This window comes from Dromiciops gliroides, chromosome 2 (assembly GCF_019393635.1).
Source record: "Dromiciops gliroides isolate mDroGli1 chromosome 2, mDroGli1.pri, whole genome shotgun sequence".
NCBI classification, from domain to species: domain Eukaryota; kingdom Metazoa; phylum Chordata; class Mammalia; order Microbiotheria; family Microbiotheriidae; genus Dromiciops; species Dromiciops gliroides.
The window spans coordinates 330784320-330806426 of NC_057862.1; the positions used below are offsets into that span (position 1 = coordinate 330784320).

At 39.0% G+C, this 22107-nt stretch overlaps 1 protein-coding gene across 1 annotated transcript in view; it reads left to right on the forward strand.

Annotated features, from left to right (window-relative positions):
- The first annotated feature begins 3836 nt into the window (after positions 1-3836).
- Positions 3837-22107, forward strand: part of TTC1 (tetratricopeptide repeat domain 1) — a 45729-nt gene continuing 27458 nt past the window's right edge. Inside the window, exons 1-4 of the mRNA XM_043988876.1 lie at positions 3837-3992; positions 5012-5363; positions 20102-20162; positions 20584-20696. Coding sequence (XP_043844811.1) covers positions 5031-5363; positions 20102-20162; positions 20584-20696 — 507 coding nt within the window. The 5' untranslated portion in view covers positions 3837-3992; positions 5012-5030. The remainder of the gene's footprint in view (positions 3993-5011; positions 5364-20101; positions 20163-20583; positions 20697-22107) is intronic.

Sequence of the window (22107 nt, forward strand, 5' to 3'; positions counted from 1 at the left end):
CTTCCTTTAATATCATAAAAGTTGAATAAACTTAGTTAAGCAGAGTCATTATCTTATACATCTCTTAAGGAGATAAACCAAATAAACTAAGTCAGATTGCAGATTAAATTTAGAGAGTCTGAAATGGGTTGATTGAGAGGGGAGTGTGAAGAAATGGGGAATGGTCTTCTCTCAATAAGAATATAAGAGTCACCATTCAAATTACACTCTTCCAGACCTGTAGGAGGAAAAAGGTCTCAGTCCCCCCGCCTTCCCCTCCAGCAAATAAGATCACATGGTTCAAGGATCCCTGAGCTGGTCTCATTTAGGTCCTCTCCTGGGCTGTGTCCATATAAGGTAAGATTGAAGAAATGCCCCTGTGTCACCTCCCCCATTGGCTAAAAACCCAAAGAATAATTATGGAAATTAGGGTTAGGAATACTGCATTCTGGTTAGCTAGTTTTTGCAAACCCTTGAGTAATCGGACCAGTGATGAAAAGGGGGAGGGTTCATTCCTATTAGGGACTAGGAGTTAAAATGGAGCCTGCCAGCCCCCATTCTTTGCACCCACCAGCTGCACACAGGATGGCCCATTCTCTTCAGAATGACAATAAATGAGCCTTTGACATGTCACCACCCCTGAGTTCCAGAGAATTATTGAGCAGGAGTCGTTTTCCTCACAGAGCGTTACACACCTACAGAGCAGAATCTGTTCCTCAAATGAGGTAAGGCAATTTTTTGGCTTCTAATCTGAGGAATGTTTGAGACCTTAAATAAAATTTTCTATCCCACAGGACAGGTTTCAGACACCTCAATAACCTCCTAAGGAGAAATGGCCCTGACCTTCCTGCAAATGACAAATATTAATAAAAAGAAATTGAATATGAAAAATTATTATTATACCTACTATGTGTCAGGCTGAGAATATAAATACAAACAGTTCTTGCCCTCAGGGAGTTTATAATTTAAAGAAGGAAGACAATACAAAAGGAAACTGAAAAGTGGAGGGGGGAAGGGTAAAGTACCCCAAATTGGGGCATGATAGAGAAATCCAAATCAGTACAGCAGGGTAGGAAATTAAAAGATGGCTGGCCTGGGTGCCTCTTAAATTCAAGGTTCTAGAGAAGCTCTCTGCCCTTCAATCAGAGGGCCCCAGGGACAAAGGGTAATGATTAGGTGTGAGTTCCAGGGCTGATGTGGTCTTGCAAGATGAAAAGGTTCCTGGGGCATATTGGAGAAATCCAGAAGAGTGCTGCCAAATGGGGAATTAAGAGGAGAAAAGAAATGAAAACCTGAACTAGGGTAGTTCCAGTGGGATTGGAAAGGGGTTGGAAGGGTGGGGAGAGGTGCGCCATTTCTACTTTTCCCCTTGCCTGGAAGGTTTTTCCTGCCACTGTCCCCCTCCCCCTTTCTATGTATCTGGATTTTATTGGAGGCTCTCAGAGAATTCATGTTACAGCTCACCAACTTTTGTAGGAACAAAAACACTCCCCCTGCCTGGAATACTCTCTACCTTTCCCTCTACTTATCTAAGTGTTAACCATCATTCTTCAGGGCCCAATTAAAGTCCTCCCTCCTTTGTGAAACCTTTCCAGTCCTGCTAAACCAGTGGTATCTCCTTCCTCTCAACTTCCATACAACTTTTTAAAGTTTGGATACCTGCATGTTACCTGCATTATGAAAGCTACTCATACCTACATCTGCTTTACATCCTCACCTAGGTTATAAACTCAGTGAAGGCAAGATTAGTTTTTATTCCTTTTTTTTTTAATCCCCAGTTTACCTTTAGGAAGTCTCTTTTGACCAAAGCAGGGACTCAGTAAATATTTGCTAATTGCTTACAACAGTAAAGAGGCAATAAAGTAGTGGGTATATCCATGCAAATCTGTCATATGTACAAAAACAATTCAAACAACATGTCTTACTGATGTTCTCCAACTATAAATCTTTACATATTTTAAAACTTATTGATCCTATAATATGAAAAGTCTGGGCAGTGGGTAGTGTCAGGCCTGGGTTCAGGAAGACATATTCCTGAGTTTAAATCCAGCTTCAGACACTTATTAGTTGTGTGAGCCTGGGCAAGTCACTGAACCCTGTTTGCCTGCATTTCTTCATCTGTAAAATGATCTGGAGTAGGAAATGGCAAACGCTCCAATATCTTTGTCAAGAAAACCCCAAACGGTGTCACAAAGAGTGGGACACAACTGAAAAATAGTGCAAAAAAGTGTCTTAGGCCATTGACAGGGGAAACAGATTTGACAGCACCTCCTTCCCCTCTTTTCCATATAAAGGGAACCAGAATAAGAATGGTTTTCTCAGCTTGATTTGTGATAGAGCCTCGCAAGCCTAGAAGAGAATGATTTCTGCTCCCTTTTGAGTGCTGCCTTCCCTCATTAGAATGTAGGCTTCTTGGGGCAGCTAGGTGGTGCAGTGGATAGAGTACTAGCCCTGGATTCAGGAGGACCTGAGTTCAAATCCGGCCTCAGACACTTGACACTTACTAGCTGTATGACCCTGTGCAAGTCACTTAACCCCAATTGCCTCATGAAAAAAAGAATGTAGGCTTCTTGGGGGCAGAGACTGTCTTACTTTTTTGCTCTTATTTGTATTTCCATGGCTTATCATGGTGCCTAGTACACAGTAAGCACTTAATAAAGCACTGTCCCCTTGCTTTGTTAATTATTAAGTGGCATCCCTGAAGAATAGTGTCCTGAGGAGTTGGGGCCAAAGGCTAGAATAGGATCCTTTTCTTTCAGGAGTATTGGCTTCTTCTATCACACTGTGAGAAGCTGGCCACCTTTTCCTTCCCACATAAAGGAAGAAAGTATCAGACCGGTGGGACCCTTTTTTCTCTCTTCTCAATCCTCTTCTCCAAACCTCAGCATCCAGACTACAAAGTACAATAATCCAAGGAAGGGAAGGAACAAAAAAATGCCTTTCCTTTTACTCCAGGGTTAATGGCAACTGTCCTCATGTCTGAAGCTGTTACCTGTCAGGGTTTAGGCCATCATATCACTGGTCTTTTAGTCCTTAAATAGGCATGGATATTTAATATAATGATGTGAGGGCTGGGAAATATTTTCCATAACTCAGAATAAATTGTGTGGTCCATACTGATGAACCCAGAAAATAAGTTTTGCTAGCTTAGTCCATGCCAACTGTGGCTTAGGCACTGAATTTCCTTTCTCAATGCAAAGATGGGTGCCAACAGTGGGTGCAAAGGAGGGGAACTTAGTACGGAAGCCACATCATGTTTGATTTCAACGTAATTTTGGAGTCTTCTCGATGGCTTCTTCAATCCAGAATATTGACAAAATCCATTTAATAGAGTATCTTCATTCATTTATCACTAGCATTAACAACCAGTATCCATAGCCAGCTTCTAAAAGATTATTTATATGTTGTCTCCCCCACTTGAATGTAGGCTTCTTGGGGACGGTTTATTCCGCGCCCCCTCTCCCCCCCCCCCCTTCTTGGCATCCCCAATTGCTTAGCACTGCCGCTGGGATATGTCCCAGCGCTTAATGTTTGTTGATTGATTGGTGAGCGACTTAGCAGAAAGCACCAGAAGAAACCCTAACGGGTTTGGGGGAAACGCTAGCTCCTAACCAAAGGGTTGTTTTATGTTTACCACTACCCAGAAAGCACTAGATGAATTGGAGGGGGAAACTCCCGACTACTGCAGGGCCATGCAGCGTTCTTTAATCGGCGGTTTCCGGGTGTCTCGTACAGCTCATTCCCTGCCGTAACCCAATATGGCACCCACTTAACGAAGACACAGTCCGTACAGTGACGTAGCTCCGCGGGTGCGGTTGCTTTTCCCGCCCCAGGGCTCGCAGCACAACTCCCAGAATGCTTCGCGGCGGGGAGGCCATTGGTCGGCGCGAGCGGAAGTGCACCGGCCGTAGAGAGGTGAAGGGTGAGAGTTGTGGGGAAGGTGAAGAAGCAGCGTCAGGGACTGCTGGCTTTGCGGAGAGAGGAGCCCTCGGGCCGGGCTCGACAGGTCTCTGGTGAGAACGGGGAGGAGGGAGGCGGAGACGTGTCAAGCCCTGGGAACTGTGTCTTCTTCGTTTCTGGGAGCTCGGACTCCCGGGTCAGGGAGATTGAGCGCCGAGCCCGAGCCCTCTGGGGGAAGGGAGCCGCTGTGGGCAACCGGGCTTTCGGTGCCCGTAGTCTGAGGCGAGGCCTGAGGGCTCTGTCACGGGGCGGTCCACGGCTAGTGCTCGGGGCTAATGGGGGACCTGGCTGCAAAAACCGGGGTGGGGTGCAGGATTGGTTCTGGGAACCCTACGCTCCCCTTCCCCCAGATCAACACTACGCTCCCTCTCCCACAACTCTGTGTCTGCGTTAGTTTCTGTATCTCTGCATATGTGTGTCTGTCTGTCTGTCTTTCTGTCTTTCTGCCCTTGCCTCTCTCTCTCTCTCTCCCTCTGTTTCCCTCTCTCTTTTTCTCCTCTGAAAAAATGAGGGGATTAATGATTAGATAACCCTCACGGTTCCCTTTCTGATCCTCTGACCACACTGTGTTGATGTGTCATTATGCAGAAATGGGAGGAGGCTGGCCATCCAAGCCCATTCACTTCTCCTGACTGACTATCTTTTAACTGTTCCCTACCACTTAGTCTTATTCCCCTACTAGAAGATTCTATGAAGTCAGAGATCAAGTTATAACCAAATTTTTCCTTTCTTCCATTGTTTTGCATACTATAGGTGCTTAATAAATATTGGATAAGTGATCCCATCAGTAAGCATTAGAGGTTTAGCAAGGAAGAGGTAAAAGATGGATTACTGTTTATAAGCAGTCCTGGTAATATAATTGACCTGGAAAGTGGTGTTCATTTAAAATTATCTGTATTTTTTTTCTTCCCTTGGCTTAAATGTCTGACAGCTTTACTCTTCAGTATTGTTATACACAACTTTTTAAATGCTTATAAGGAAACAGTATTATATACATAGAATGGGGAAAACAGTATCCTTTTTGTAGTCCCCATTGGCCAACTTATAATTTTTTTCTCTTTGTCTCCCAAAGTTCCTATCTTTATCCCCCCATGGAAGTCAACATGGGGGAGAAAGCAGAAGATTCTAAGCCTCCGGAGGACTTGTTCAATGGTTTAAAGGTTACTGATCCCCAGGAATCAGAGTGTGCTAGCCCCTTGGTGTCTAGTTTAAAAGATGAGTATATTCACAGCAAAGTACTAAAGGATGTTCAGGACCAGGGAGAAGATGAGTGTTTTCGTGACTGTATTGACTCATTTGAAGACAAGGAGGATCCAAGTGTGGAAGAATCAAAAGACAAACTGGATGATGATGTGAATCCCTCAGAACTAGAGGAAGAATACCTACTGAGTTTGGAAAAAGATATGCCAGATGATGAAAAACAGGTAAATATCTTCACCTGCATTGTGGGGGGGGGGGAACCCCGCATCAAAGGTACATTTCTTTGGGTTAACCAGTTAAAGATGTTTGAAAATGACTAATAGACTATTACTGTATTACTTCACTATTATCTTCTTCCTTTCTCTATGCCCATAGATACTGTAGTGATACCGTAGAAGTGTATAACATTGTAGCAATTGAATGCCATTGTCTAGTAAAGTCTTAAATGTTTTTCTTACTGTTTACCATCCTGAACAGCAAAAACATAGAAAGGCAATTTTGAAAAAAAAGAAAAACATTCTTGTTTTTTAAAATGGATTCCAAAGGATTCAAAGTTAGGGTTTCTTCTTTTGGTTTCCTGAGATTTTTGGTGGGTAGGAATTTTTTTAGCTTCATCGTAAAAGTGAACATCGACATAGCACTTTAAAGTTTGTAAAGTACTTTACATACATAATCTCAGTTACTAAGAATACAAAGACAATAAACGAAAGAGTCATTTTTCATAAGGAGCTTTCAGCCTAATGAAAAAGACAGGACATAGAACTATATATCATCTCCATTTACATTACTAAATATGATACATAACAGCTTTATGGACACATGGATGCAAATATTCATTAAATGGACAACATAGCAGCTTTACTCTTTTATGTTGCTTTAGCAATGAACTACCCCTTCAGTGGGCAAGCTACTTCTAGAGACAAGGAAGTGTGAATATTCTCTGAATCCTTTGATCTCAAGATAGACTCTTCTTTATGGCCATCCATCTGATGTTCATACTTTTCTGCCAAGAGATTCATTGAGGTTGTCAACTTAGGTCATTAATAGTTGACAGCTAATCACATTAGGTTAGAAGTGGACTTGAACATAAGTCAGCATGCATTTATTAAGCCATCTACTGTGTTGTGTTGGAAAGTATTTGAAGAAAAAAAAGTACAAGAAAAAAATCCCATCGGTCCTATTAGGTCTCTTTGATAGTTAGATCAGAGAGCTGAGTGGGAACCAGAGAATGGAGAGTAGAATGTGTCTTACTATCTTCTGAGGGTCAGTTTTCTTTCTCAAATTTATTGATTTCAGATTATGACTATTGTTTTACAAAATGAACACGAGAATGGAGAGATACTTCAAGCTACCTTAGTGAAAATTACCTCTGAAAATGAAAAGTCATTAGGCACTTCGTGATTTGGTCATCTTAGAGAAATTATTTCAGAAATGCATCAGATTTTTTGGTTGTTGTTCAGTATTTGTTGCAATAGTGCTATCTCTTAATTATTTGATGGAAAATCTATTTAAAAATCAGTACAGGACTTTTCCTGCCCTTCTACCTAGGTCTTTGTTAGAGTGAAGGACTGACAGATCTGACAGCTTTTGAGAATGTTGTCTCTGTTTGTGTTAAGATGACAAAGCTTTTCTGGAAGGACTTCCAAGGTCAGTGCACCATGGTCTATCTACCCATTTAAGGCTTTCAGTCTTGTGGATCCTGCAGCTGAGTTTTATTAGTTCTTCCTGTTTCAGATGAATTAATTGATGCTAAGCAAACTCAAAAGATTTTTATCTTAAAGCTAGACTGCCAGTTTGTTCATTTATAGTGGGCATGTTAGCTAGCAGTGGAGTGTTCTTTTCTGTGTACAAATTCAGAAAACCAAATTACATACAGCTCAGAAGCTTGCTCGGTGAACATAGAATCAAAGCAAAAGAATATTCATTAAGAACTAATTTAGGGGCAGCTAGATGGCGCAGTGGTTAAAGCACTGGCCCTGGATTCAGGAGTACCTGAGTTCAAATCCGGCCTCAGACACTTGACACTAGCTGTGTGACCCTGGGCAAGTCACTTAACCCCCATTGCCTGCAAAAAAAAAAAAAAAAGAACTAATTTAAAGATTACCCTTCAGGATTGTAAATATGGGTCTGGGTAAACCCTGGCAGATACTTATACTCTCTTTTCTAGATTTCATATTTCTTACATCCTGTATTTCTGCTTCATTTAAACATCTACAGTATTACCATACTTGGGTGAAAATGAATTGTTATCATTGGGCTTTCCTCTAGTTGCCTTTGGAAAGGCCTCGAATTTCATCCAGTATGTCTATACAGTATTGCTGTTAATATCACAAAAGGCTAACTTTTTTCATTTCCCCTAAATTTTAATGTCTTATTGTTAGACCTGTCTGTATTCACTGACAACTTGCTATACTTATTAATATTTGGTTTAAATGAACACTGTGGGACAAATGCCAAAGGGGTATTGTAAGGCTGAATCAGAACTAGAGAATATATCACCTCTTCTGCTGGGTTTAATCGACTTAGTTTTCATTTAAAGAAAATTTGTGGCAGAACTTCATTTTAATACTTTCCAAGATTTTGTCACTGTGCCTGCTCCTTCTGCCAACACAGATAATAACCAGTCCACACTTTAACAAGTGGCTTTCAGGATGTTGTTGTGGTCAAAAAAAAAGTCACCACCTGATAACAAACTATATGAATTTAGAGATTCTCTGTGACAGTCACACTGTCCCTAAACCTGTACTCAGTAATCTTGCCTGGTATGGAAACCTCCAGAGCTTGTACTCTGCTGCAGGCAAAGCCCTAGGACTTTAAAAAGGAGCCTTAATTTTGTTAAAGCTATTTCTTTCTAAGAAATTGCAATTCACTGTTAGCAGACAATAAGAATTTATCAAGGTAGAAATAATCTGTGCCTTGTGGATCAACTTTCCAAAGAACGATAGATGTGGATTAGTGATAAATCAGTTTCGACCATAGAGTAATTTGGAAAAAGAGTTCCAATAATCTCCTCCATAAACAACACATCTCCCTAGAATTACAGGTGATTTACATCCCTTTTTTGTGTTATTAATCATTTACCTTACAAAAAAATACTGTGGAGTAAACACATGATAAACTTAAAAGAAATGTGTAAATAAGTCCATCGTATAATCATGCATTTAGATCTGGATGAGTCCCCTTTAGAATACAATCCCCTCATTGTACAGATGAAGAAACAGAGGCCCAGAGAGTTGATGTGACCATTCCAAGATCACATTGGTAGTAAGGGAGAGTCTGGATCTGAATCCAAGTCCTCTGGTTCCAAATCCAGTATTTTTTCTACTCTAATGTTTGATATTGTTATAATAACCATTATCTTGGTCAATCAGTATCATTCTTACCTCTTGCCTGAGTTTCTAGTATGAATTCTGCCTTTTTGGTATTCCAATTATTTTGGTATTCCAATTTTAACCTCAGACAAATTTGTTTTATAGCAACTGCATGCCTTAACTGTAGGTGGTAGCAGATAGCTGCTAACAAATTTAAGATTTCAAAGTAAACCTGTCTGCCTTAAGTCCTTGAACTTATTCTCCTTATTTCTTTCCTTTAACTACTGTAGTTGTTTCTACAACGAGCAAACAAACCCTTTTGTTTAGAATAAGTAATTGCTGCTTAAAGGCATTTCAAAGGATATGAACACCCCAAATGCTCTAACCATTTGTGTTACATTGGCTTAGACCATAGGATAAATGTTATCCAGACAAGCCCCCACATTGCATGGGACCTCACCGAAAGGAAGGAAAACTTCTGTGAGAGATGTTCATTTTAACTAATAATAACTAAGGGGGAAAGTATTCTTTCTAAAATTTTGTCTTACAGTTCTTAGAATTTGATCTATCAACTACTTCCTCAAAATGTAGAAGTAGCTATATTCTTCTTGTGTACTTAATAAAAAAAAAATCTTCACAGTTTCAGGCATGGATAATAATGGCAATTAACTTAGTCAACAAATACAGTTGAGGTTTGGTTGAATGTCTATGTAGGTAACCATCACAGTTTTAACAAAAGATGTGGAAGTTCATTTTTTATAAAGTATGCATTTCTTTTGGTTTATACTTGGTTTTTGTGTCTTTTGCCAAATGTTGCATTCTTAAGGGAAAGGACATTTTTATAGCTAGGTGTGCAATGGATAGAGTGCTGGACATGGAGTTAGGAATGTGAGTTCAATTCCTATCTCAGACACATAGCTATGTGGCCTTGGGCAAGTCACTTAACCAACTTCTCAGCCTCAGTTTCCTCATCTGCAAAATGGCGATAATAATAGTATTTGCCTCATAGTGTTGTTATGAAGGTGAAATGAGCTAATATATGTAGAACACTATGCAAACCTGCTAAGCCTCAACCTTTGATCACTCCCACCATTTGCTGCCTTCACACTGTTGAACAAAGGTGGAGAAAATCATGCTAATCATTCTGATTTGGTCCACTACAAAAATTTATATTACACAACTTCAACTGGTCCCTCACTGTTGCTAAGCATTCTTATTATATCTGCCCTATCAATTCACTATCCCACTCTCCACAGTGGCTCTTCCAAACCTTTTCATCTTTCCTCAAACTTCCCATCGCTCCCCTTTCCCCCACTCAACTGAGAACCATGCCTTCCTTATATTTTACAGAAAAAAATTGAGGCCATTCACTGGGAACTCCTCTCCTCTTCCTCATTTCACAGTTCTAATGCTCTCACTCTCTCCTTTACCCTTGTCTCACATGAAGTGGTCTTACTACATACCAAACTAACCCTTGCTTGATCATGCAGTCCTGTTCTATCCTGTTTGCTTCAACCGGATTTCATCCCTACTTTCACCTTTCATCCCTACTCTGTCGCTTATTTCCAGTCTTTCCCCATCTACTGGCTCATTCCTTATTTTCTACAAACAGGTACCTATCTCCCTCAACCTGAAAAAAGTCTTCACTTGATCCTTCCTTTCTAGCTAACTCTTGTCCTGTAGTTTTTCTACCCTTGGTAGCTAAATTCATTGGAAAGACCATCTCCAACAGATGCCTCCACTTCTCTCCTCTGGATTTCGTCTTAACCCCTTACAATCTTTACACCCCTTAGGCCCCCTGACCTTATTCCACCATTAACTCTTTGAGTTACTAATGATCTCTGTTGCCAAATTAATGGCCTTTTCTCAATCCTCATTCTCCTTGACTTCTGTGTAGCCTTTGACACTATTGTTCACTCTCTCTTCCCTGGTGCCATCTAGGTTTTCAAAACACCATTCTTTCCTGGTTCTCTTCCTACCTGTCCTTTCATCTTTCTCTTTTGCCCTCTAACCAGAAGTGCCCCACATGGTTCTTCCTTCCTTACACAACACACTCCATTTCCCTATTCATTGCGTTTTTACTGACTATTCCATGTTCTTTCCCCTTATCTTTGCCTCCTGACTTCCTTCTAAGTCCCAGCTAAAATCTCATCTTCATAAGAAGCCTTTCTCAGTCCCCTTGACTGATAATGTCTTTCTTTTGTTGGTTATCTACAGTATCTTATTTGTACATACTTGTTTGCATATTGTTCTCCCCACCCCCCTTTAAATTGTGGGCTTCTTGAAAGCAGGGACTAGTTTTTGTTTTTCATTTCTTTGTATCCCTTGCACATGTTAGGTGCTTAATAAATCCTTCTTGGTTCAGTTTACTTGACTTAAAACCACTATATAAATGCTAAAATTTAGTGCATTGTAAATCCAGTCTTAAATAGTCTTTATTATAGAAAGTAGAATGTTAAGATTTCCTTCTTTGGTAAAGGTTAACACCTAGACAGCAAAGTGGCAAAAAGAGGATAGAGCACTGGGCCTGGAGGCAAATTTATCTAAGTGCCAGTCTGTCCTCAGACAATTAACAGTTGTGTGACTGGACGTGAGAGCTGCCACAGTTTCCTCATCTGTAAATTAGAAATGATTATAATAGCACTGACCTTTCAGGATCGTTATGAGAATAAAGTGAGCTAATATTTGTAAAGCATTTTTCAAACCTTAAAAGTGCTATATAAAGTGCCAGCTATTATTAACATCTTTATTTTCAAATAGTATCTTACTAATACTTTATTGAATGTTATACATGATAGATAATTGAGTCATTTTTAAAATATACTAGACGAATTTACTATTTAGAGGTATTCAAGAGTATTGTGAATTATTTTATGAAGTGATGTAGTTTTTATTTTAATATCCAAATGTCCATATTTAGTACCAGGTTTGCTCAAAGTAGGGTGCACCTATAAGGAATTCATTATCTTAAAGAGACAGCTAGGTGGCATGATGGGTAATCAATCAATACATTTATTAAACATTTACTATGTACCAGGCACCATGCTAAGTTTCAGGGATACAAAAAGAAGCAAAAGACAATCCCTGCCCTCAAGGAGCTCACAATCTAATAGGGAAGACAACGTGTAAATATATACAAACCAGACTATATATAGGAAAAATAGTAGATAATTAACAGAAAGAGTCACTAGAATTAAGAGAGGTCAGGGAAGTCTTCTAGTAAAAGATGGCATTTTGGTTGAGACTTAAATGAAGCCAGAGAGGTAGAGCAGAGGAGGGAGAGTGTTTCAGGCATAGGAGTCAGCCAGAGAAAATACTCAGAGCATAAAGATAAAATGTCTTGTTTGTGGAAGAGCCAGGAGACCAGTGTCACTGGATCAAAGAATATGTGCCAGTGAGAAAGATTAAGAAGACTGGGAGGGGAATGCTAGGGATCAGGAACTACTGCAGTTGGGGGGGGGTGGGGTGGAATAAGGGATGGGGGAGGATTTGACTGTTAAGACCTGCATTTTAGGAAATCACTTTAGTGACTGAATGAAGGATGGATTGCAGTGGGGAAAAACTTGAGGTAGGCAGACCCACCAGCATTCTATTATAATAGTCCAGGATTTGGGGGTCGGGAGTCAGTGGCATTGAGAGATAGATGTTCAGGATGACTCCTAGATTACAAGCCTGAGGGACTGGGAGGATGGTGTAACATATGATGTAGTAACAGGGGAAGGGTTAGGGAGAAAAGATAATGATTTCACTTTTAGACTTGTCGAATTTAAGATGTCTGCTAGTCATCCAATTTAACGTGTCCGAAAAGCAGCTGGAGATAGGAGATTAGAGGACAGGAGAGAGGATGGAGCAGGATAGGTATATTTGAGAATTCTTGATGTAGAGATGGTAATGAAATGTCTGGGAACTGATGAGAGACTACCAAGGCAAACAGTATAGAGGGAGAAGGCAAGAGGGTCCAGGACAGAAGAACTCTACGGGACACTTGGTTAGAGGCAAAAGAGAAAGAGAAGTCAGACAGATAGGAGAACCAGGAGAGAGCATCGGGGAAGAGAATGAACAACGGTGTCAAAGGCTGCACAGAAGTTAAGAAGAATGGGGATTGAGAATAGGCCATTAATGTGGCAACAGAGGTCATTAGTAACTACAAAGAGAGTATTTTTAGTAGAATGATAAAGTCAGAAACCAGATAGAATGCTGGACCTGGAGTCGGCAAGACCTGAGTTCAAATCCTGGCTCCCAGAGTTACATAGCTGTGTGACCCTGGCGAAGTTATTTAACCTCTGTTTGCCTCATTTACCTCATTTGTAAAATGGAAATAATAGCCCCTACCTCCCAGGGTTGTTGTAAGGATAAGCTAATATTTGTAAAGTGCTTTGCAAACCTTAAAAACCACTATATAAATGCTAGCTTTTATTATTGTTATTCAAAGACTTCATAGAAGGCTAGTCTGGAGTCAAGAATACCCAAGTTCAAGTACAGCCTCTGATACATATTAGCAGTATGACCATAGGCAAGTCACTTAAATTCTCGGTGTCCGAGGCAACTCTCAGTGAAAAGGGTTTCCTGTACTGATGAAATAATAGGTGTGGAAGGATATGATGTTATATCAAGTAGACTTTTAAAACTAAATTTTAAAATTCATATATATTAACCACTTACAACTTTGAAAAGCTTTTATTCTGCAGAAAGGTGAGAACTTTTTTTTCTTTTCCTACCCTTTTGAACCTAATATATTTTCGGATTCTTCAGTAAGTTAAGGATCTGTGATTTTATCAGCATAGCTACTACCTCCACCAAGAAAGATTGCACCCATCATCTACAACTTAGTACATGATGTTTGACAATGTTCAGGGATCATCCTGCTGGTGCTCTTTTGATGTGCCTTTCCCAACTCAAATAAGAAAACAGACATCCTGGAACCAAGGGACTTGATTTGAAAAACCGTTCTTCCTAGTTTGATAGGATCTACTAGACCTTTCACTCTGCTGAAAGCTTTTAAAAACTCCATATCATGTAGAGTACCAGCCCTGGAGTCAGGAGGACTTGAGTTCAAATCCGGCCTCAGACACCTCAGACACAGCTGTGTGACCCTGGGCAAGTCACTTAACCCCAATTGCCTCACCAAAAAACAAAAAAACCCTCTGAATCACAGTAAAGCATTTGAATAGCACCAACCTTGGAATCTATCAGAGCATTCAGAATTGATTTCCTGGCTCTGCTTCTGCCTACTGTTGCCATCTTGAAAGAGATACTTAGTTTCTCTGGGCTTCAGTTTCCTCTTCTATAACATGAAGGTGCTGAACTAGAAGAGAGGTGTCAGACACGCAAGCCCATGGACCACATGTGCCCAACACTTCTTTGTGTAGCCCAAATCAGATTAAAATGTAATAAGATAAAAAATATACTAAAACATAGATAATACTGCATTTTAAAATCAAACCATTTTGCGGCTTGCAGTGATTCTTATGTACAGATTAGTGGCTTCTTGTTTCCATTTGAGTTTGAAACCACTGAACTAGAAGATCTAAGATCCCTTCCATTTCCAAATCCTATATTCCTGTTTTAGTGGCATCTCAAATCTGGATGAATTCAGCTTAAAGCAAAACCATACACTCAAGAGAAACCTTTGGAAGTTAAGAATGTTTTACCCTCTGTAGCATGGTGCAGTACAGCTGTGCAGTCTTTCCCTTATATTAGGAGTCCTATTTACGGAGTGAATAAAGCTATTTATTTTGCTAAAGACACATGCGTTATTTTAAAACAATGAGTCATTTCATATATGGTGATGATCCAGGATGACTCTTTTTTTTTTTTTTTTTTTTTTTTAAGGCAACGGGGGTGACTTGCCCACGGTCACACAGCTAGTAAATGTCAAGTGTCTGAGGCCGGATTTGAACTCAGGTACTCCTGAGTCCAGGGCCGGTGTTTTAACCACTGCGCCATCTAGCTGCCCCCAGGGTGACTCTTAAACACCTGAAGACCAGTCATTTTCTGCTGTTCATTTAGAAGCAAACCTTTTGTCAACATGCTCCAGGGTGGTAATAAGAAAAGAGGGGCGTAATTCTACAGCTCTGATTTGTTTGAACCTTAATGGCAAATAAAAGCAGGGAGCTTGATGAAAAAGTTAAAGATTAAAAAATTGAAGGACTGACGAAGTAAGGAAAAGCAGATAATGTAGTTTCTTTTTTTTTTTTTTTTTTTTTAGTGAGGCAATTGGGGTTAAGTGACTTGCCCAAGGTCACACAGCTAGTAAGTGTTAAGTGTCTGAGGCTGGATTTGAACTCAGGTACTCCTGAATCCAGGGCCGGTGCTCTATCCACTGAGCTACCTAGCTGCCCCGATAATGTAGTTTCTTAGTGAGATATTTGTTTCAAACAAATGTAATTGTTTTTAAAAGCTCTCTTTGTTTTGTATTTTTTTTTAATTGGCACAAAGAGTCTCCTGTGTCGCTGTAAGTTTTTTTTTTTGCTTTCCTTTTTATAAAACCATTATCTGAAAATTAAAAATTAATAAAGGTCCTAAATTTTAACATCTCTTGGCCAATGATGTTTTTTCCTACATTAGCAAGGGCAGAGAAGGTCTTTAAAAAACACCCTGCAAAATGACCCTGCCATTCTTCAACAAAACAGAAATCTGATATGTAAGCCAGACTCACTTGAAAATAGTTTCATGTGAGCAGCAATTTAAGCAAACTGAAACCCACATTTGGAGCATTATAACTGCATTTTTTATGTGGGACACATAAATAGAGCTCAGCACTTAAAGATTCAATTATACGGCTTCACTACTCTCTGTGGAACTGTCCTTAATAGTTAGCATCATAGGATTTGGAAGGTACCTTAGAAATCATCTAATTCAATGCCCTCCTTTTCCAGATGAGGAAAGTAAAGCCCAGAGAAGAGACTTAACCAAGATAGCCGAACTGAGATCAGAACCTCGGTCCTCTAACTCCTGTGCTTTTTCCTCTATTTGTTAATGAAAAATTTGACAATAATAATAATAACAACAACAACTAACATTTGTATAGCATGTACTGTGTGCCAGGCACTGTGCTGAACACAATTATCCCATTTGATCCTCACAACAACCTCTGGAGGTTTGGATGTCACAACAGCCTCCCTGTTTTATAGATGAAGAGACTGAAGCAGAAAGGGGTTAATTGACTTGTCACACAACCAGAAAGTATCTGAGACTAGGCCTGACTCCAGGCCCAGTGATCTCTCCATTGTACCACCTAGCTTTCCTGACAAGAAATTACTTTTTTGGGACTTTAAAGCATTACCACAAACCATTTGTTAGATTCTAGAGGGTATTCTGTGGTATTCATTCCTCCTTTTTCTCTTGCAAATGTATTATTCAAATCCAGACCTTCATCCCAAGTCAAAACTCATGTGAGCCTTTAGCAGCAAAAAAGTAGTCCTATGAACCTTACTTAATGTAGCCACTCATTTTAAGATGGCACACTGAGCCACAAACTAAAGATGTAGCTCAGTAATTTTTAGCAGTATAGCAGTCCTTTGATATCTCAATAGGTCCATCACTTAATTTATGTGGGCATTCTTTCAGTTATGTAAAGTGAAACTTGTCCATGCTTTTTCTTACTATATAGTATGAAAATTAAATACTGCAGTTTTTGTCCATGACCTTCCGTAAATCGTTCCTAAAGTATCCAGTACACCAGAGGTCTTCCCCTAGATCATGTTATATTTTGTAGATATCAGTACAGCATCCATGGTGGTTTTTTGATTTGCTATGTAGAGGGTCTATAATCTTTTCTGATTATATTTGTCCTTGATGATGCCTTTTATACCACTTATATACAAGTCATACTTGTTAATGTGCTGTCCTTTCTTGTCTCCTGCAATTCAGTTCTTCTAAGAGCATAATGTCTTTGGTCTGCAACCTTATAGTATCACTAGGAAAATATTGGTAATAAGAAATAGCTTCAGAGAACAACTTGGTATCACTGAAAGCACTGCCTGATTTCCTAAATATGATCAATGTAGCCTACTCCTCTGTTCAATTTTGAACCCAACTCATCCTCCTCCAAGTTAAACATTCAGATAGGCCCACCAAACTATGTGCCATAATCTAGGCGATGATATTTTTGAATGGTTTATTTTTCCTTCAATGTACGTTGGTACATGACTCTTGAATACCCATGCATCTCAGGGCAGCTAGGTGGCACAGTGGATAAAGCACTGGCCCTGGATTCAGGAAGACCTGCGTTCAGATCCTGCCTCAGACACTTGACACTTATTAGCTGTGTGACTCTGGGCAAGTCACTTAACCCTCATTGCCCCGCAAAAAATTTTTTTTTAATTAAAAAAATAAAAATGAATACCCATGGATCTCAATGAAGATGTTCTACAGTATTGATACATTCAACAAATGGTCATCAGAAAAATTGAGTATCCACGAATGCATAAACTGTAACCCCTCCCACCATCCATTTTGTTTTTATTTGTATTTATGAAGCTGCTGTTCTATTCCCTAGCATTAGACTTGATGGTGAAAGATATAAAAGAAATGTAAAAATGTCACTGACCTTCATGAGTGTATGATCTAGTTGGGGACATAAATGAAAGTAAACACAAAATTCAAATAAAAATTAGCCATATTATATATATACATTCAAGTGATAGTGCTACTAGAAATTCTAAGAGGAAAATGTTTGTTTTAGGTAACAAAAAAGAACCAGTAAAATTTTAGAATTAGAAATTAGCATATTTTATCATAGAGGATTATTTGAAGGAAATAGTAGGTGATTAGATTGGCTGAGTAGGATGGAGATAGAGTATGAAGAATCATAATTCAAGGCAAGGAGTTAACAATATGGTTGCCATTAGTTACATTCCATTCCTAGGATCAAAATCAATAGATTTTAATCTTAGGCCTATGTAGTACAACCCCTTCACTTTACAGATGAGGAAATTGAATCCCACAGAGAGAAATTATTTGCCCAGAATCACATGGGAAGTAAGTGGTAAAGTCAGGATTCAAATCCATGTCCTTTGACCCCAAATTATATGACCTTTATTGAGGGCCTTTTCTGTTTGGAATTTTTCCTAAGCAGCTTCCTCTAGTGAAGTATATCTGTGGTGCATTTTACTGTTTTCCCTCCCTAAATTTTTAATAGTGAGTTGGGCACCGGATTCCTTGAGTGCTGAGGTAAGAGTCCAGTATAATCTATTCCATCCCTTTACAGAAATAGAACAAGAGAGCAGATGTTTCCTTATGAGCCTTTCTGGAATTCTTTAAAAGGAGTTGTGGAGGAGTGTGAGGGGGTTCCTTGCCATAATTAGAAGCTTTTCATTTTTAGAGTAAAAAGAATCTATATCCTGAGAAGCAGTGCCTCTGACTGCTATACTTTTACACTACTACCTAAAGAGTCTCTGTAAGCACCCTAAACATCATGACTAGTGTACAGCTAGCTGTAAGATTTCAGCACAACCTTTTGAATCTGTATTTGGAAAAACGGTTCCAATAATATAGTATGTTTGTGGTGTGGTACTATACAGAGAACATAATGGCAACAAAACGAACCCCGCCCCATCTTTGTGTAAGGATAAAGCACATCTATTAGCACAGCCAGGAGATGGTGGGGCTCTATTTTTAGCTGTTTCCAAGGAGATGTTCTCCTAGATATTGATAATTGCATTAATCCTCAATTTACACAATCTGTGCAGAGGGAAGCAGCTCCTTTTCTCACATTTGCTGTTTAATAACTTACTGCATTTTAATTTTTTCAACTTTGCTTTGTGCTCCAAGTAGAAAAATGTATGCCAGCCAAACAAAACATGAAATTGGCCTCAGTAATCTGTTTGGAAGCCCATCACCTATTGAATTTTTTTATCCCTAGTACTCTGTTTTATTTCTCTGGTGTTGTGTTACACATAAGACCTTCTAGAGCAAAGAGATGCTTTTAGAATCTCTGAAACTGTACTGTCAAAAGCTGACAGGCATGGTGGATAGATGCTAATTTTGCTTGTGCCAGCAGTGTTGTTAAGGTGTTCATGGTTGGAAGCACATGCATGCTGAGCCTGTGCCATCTTTGCTGTGGACTTGGGTTTAATGATTTTTTTTTTTTTGCCTGTCTGTGTGAAAATCAAAGTTAGAGTAAGAAGAGAAACTAATGGGGAAAAAATGAGATTTTGTTTATCTTGACTTCTTCACAATCTTTCTCGTTGTCTCTTTAGAACATTTTAGTGAAAGAGATTAATTGTTGTGGTTCAGGTGTCTGACTCTTCGTGATACATGGACCATAACACCAGGTCCTTCTGTCCCATACTAAGGTGTTGGAAACCTTCTGACCTTAGAGCTTTACCTTCCGTTGTCACATCGTTTAGCATTTTAATATTGTCCATGGAGTTTTCTTGGCAAAGATACTGGAGTGGTTTGCCATTTCCTTCTCCAGTGGATCACCTCTTGTCAGAGCTCTCCACTATGACCTATCTGTCTTGGGCAATCCTATGCAGCACAGCCCATGGTTTCACTGAGCTAAGTGAACCCCTCTGCCAGACAAAGCAGTAATTCAGGAAGGGAAGAAATTAATTGATACCATCCAATTTGTATACAAAAATTATATTGATTAGCTATTTCCACTGAGTTAAAATAATCAATAAAAATTTAAGTACCTGCTACGTGCCAGGTACTATGATAAGTGCTGAGCAAAAAAAGGTAAGACAGCCCGTCCTCAAGAAGTTCACAGTCTAACTGGGAAGACAACATACAAACAAACCATATAGAAGGTAGAAGGAGAAAGAACAGAGGGAAGGGATAAAGCATTCTCCCCATCTTTTGCCTTTACAGATCTCATGACCAAGAATGTGGCCCTTCTGCTGTAATAATCTCTGTGCCTTTTTTCTACCGAAATACAAAACTGCACTTTAGAAATATCGTGTGTAAGAAGAGAAAACTTTATATAAAATTGGGGACTGAACAGTGTCGGCTGGAAAAAAGGAGACAGAGTGATGAGGGAGCAGAGTAGCTAAGTGAGGGGAAGTGAGAGAAGTGTCTGCTTCTCTTGCAACTTTCAGTTTGGGTCATAAAAACCGGAAACAGTATCAAAGGATGACCGCATGTAGTACCTCAGTTGTCTCTTTTCCAACTTAAGGTGATTGATGTGGGGTAATATAGGTCATTTTAGCCACTTTCTTTTAACAGCATAAACTTTATCATTTTCTGCAGTTAAGTTTGATACCCTTTTAAAAGTGGTGGCCATTTTGATTATCTTAAAGTATAGTATTTACTATGTATGATTGATCCCTCACAAAAAGAATGCCATATTGGATCCAAATTGCCCAGGATTCTGCTTTGGTAATGACATCAAGGCACCATTTTGTAAGAGTTTGGTAGCTTCTCCTCAAAGTTAGAGCCATATTGCTTTCCCTGATTCACCTAGCACAGTGCCTGACGTTTATTGTCTAGGCAGTTAATAAGCATTTGTTGACTGATTTGTTGATTTTTTTTTTCACCTTCCATGCAAAAGTCTAAGCACCATTAATCTTCCACATATGTATCTCTGAAAGTAGATAGAGCAAGAACACTAACCAGATATCAAGAGAATTACTTTTCATTCATAGGACACTGACCTGCTTTGTCACTCCATTAAGATATTGTAAGATAAATTCTCTCATGTTTTATAGAAAAGAAGAGAAGAGAGCACAAGACTAAAGGAAGAAGGGAATGAACAGTTTAAGAAAGGAGGTAAGTTAAAAAATAAAATGTTTTAGAATTGGTGATGCTGGTCTTCCTAAACCCTTATTTTTTGTCAAAACCATGAAGAAATAATGCAACAGGGGGCAGCTAGGTGGCACAGTGGATAAAGCACCAGCCCTGGATTCAGAAGGACCTGAGTTCAAATGTGACCTCAGACACTTAACAATTACTAGCTGTGTGACCCTGGGCAAGTCACTTAACCCCAATTGCCTCACTCAAACAAACAAAAAAACCTAAAGATAATGGTAGTGATTTCTGTGGCAAAAAAAATGTTACCATGGCTGTGACCACTGTTCTAGGATAAGACTTCATAGAAAATACTATGACATACTAAAGGAATCTTGTGGAATAGAAATAATGTAAAAAAATGAAATGCTAAAGACTTATCTCCTTACCTTACAAATTTTAGAATATGTAGAAGCAGAAAGTTCTTACAGCCGAGCTCTTCAGACTTGCCCTGCCTGCTATCAAAAAGACAGATCGGTTCTATTTTCAAACCGAGCTGCTGCAAGGATGAAACAGGTATGTGTTCTTCACTGGCCCTGTCTCTTAACAACAAATTGTTAAATTGAAATTAATGCAACTCTGATGTTCCACAGTGTCGCTTCCCTCTGAAAATTAGTTTGGCAGTATACTTACCATTCTGGGTATGAAAAGCCGAAAGCAAAACATTTTTTAAAGTTTAACTCAACTTACTGTTACCATTCCCCATTAATGTAAGGTGAGTGAATACTTTCTTAGGGCATTGACAAAACATCCACTATCAGATTAGGACAAGTGGGTGAAAGAGTCAAGTGATATTTAACTTTGAGTACTTACTACTTCTTATTCAGGAACAAGGAAGATTTGAGACACAGAAACATCTTGCTCATTAAAAACTTCAGCTTAAATTTACTTATTCCTGAGATTAAACAAGTCACTACACTTCTCTTTATATTTAAAATATGAATATTTGGGTAAACCTAAGCTCTTCTGTGTTAGTGTAAAAGGTGATCTATAAAATGCAGAGTTATTGTCAAGGACCATTTGCAAAGTGTTTCCAATAGAAAACATCACATGGAGAGAATAGTTGTATTTACACAGTGGTAAAAGAATTCTCTATTACCCCGGTAATATTTGATAGAAAGCTAGCAAGAACTGTGTTCAAATCCTAACACAAAATGACAACTGGCTGTATGACCCCAGATTTGTCACTCAACTTTTGTTGTTCTGGCAACTCTCAAACACTTTTAGTTACAGAGATGGTGCTGACTGGTAGAGAGAATTTCCTTCGTCAGTGAAATCACAGCCAGTCCCTTTTCCTATTATATATTATGCTTATTTGTCCAATCTTCTATTAATTGGGTTTCACTGAATTTTGGAAAGATTAATTCTAAAGACTACTAGTCCTCATAGGTACACCTCCCTCTGACAGCATGCCAGATTCCATTTACCAGCATTCCGAATCAAGATTAGTAAAAACATTCTTATTATATGGATCAGGTAACTTAAAGGAAAACCCTATAGTGTTTATTCAAGTTAGCACTCAAATTTTCTGGAGGAATTCATTTGCTATTTGTGAGATTTCTTTTAGGGAGCAGACAAGTTAGAAGATCAGAATCTTTGTGTTTGCATACTGCCACATGCCATCATTGTGAAATGTGATTTTAAAAATCATAAATACAGAGACAATACATACATTTCCTTTTGGGGATTTGAAAATTGTGTGATTCTACAGAGTGGGCCAGAAGTCATGAAGAGGTTTCAATATTTAATAACTCCTTTATTTTTTTATTTATAATACTATAGCATCATATACAGTATATATAGGAAATGAATTTATATTACATGTGAAAAATCAAATCTCATAAATGGATAAAAGTTATTCAAACAACATGACTTTTGGCTACCATGTACAATTACTCTCAGACTGCCAGAGTTGATTCCTTATGGT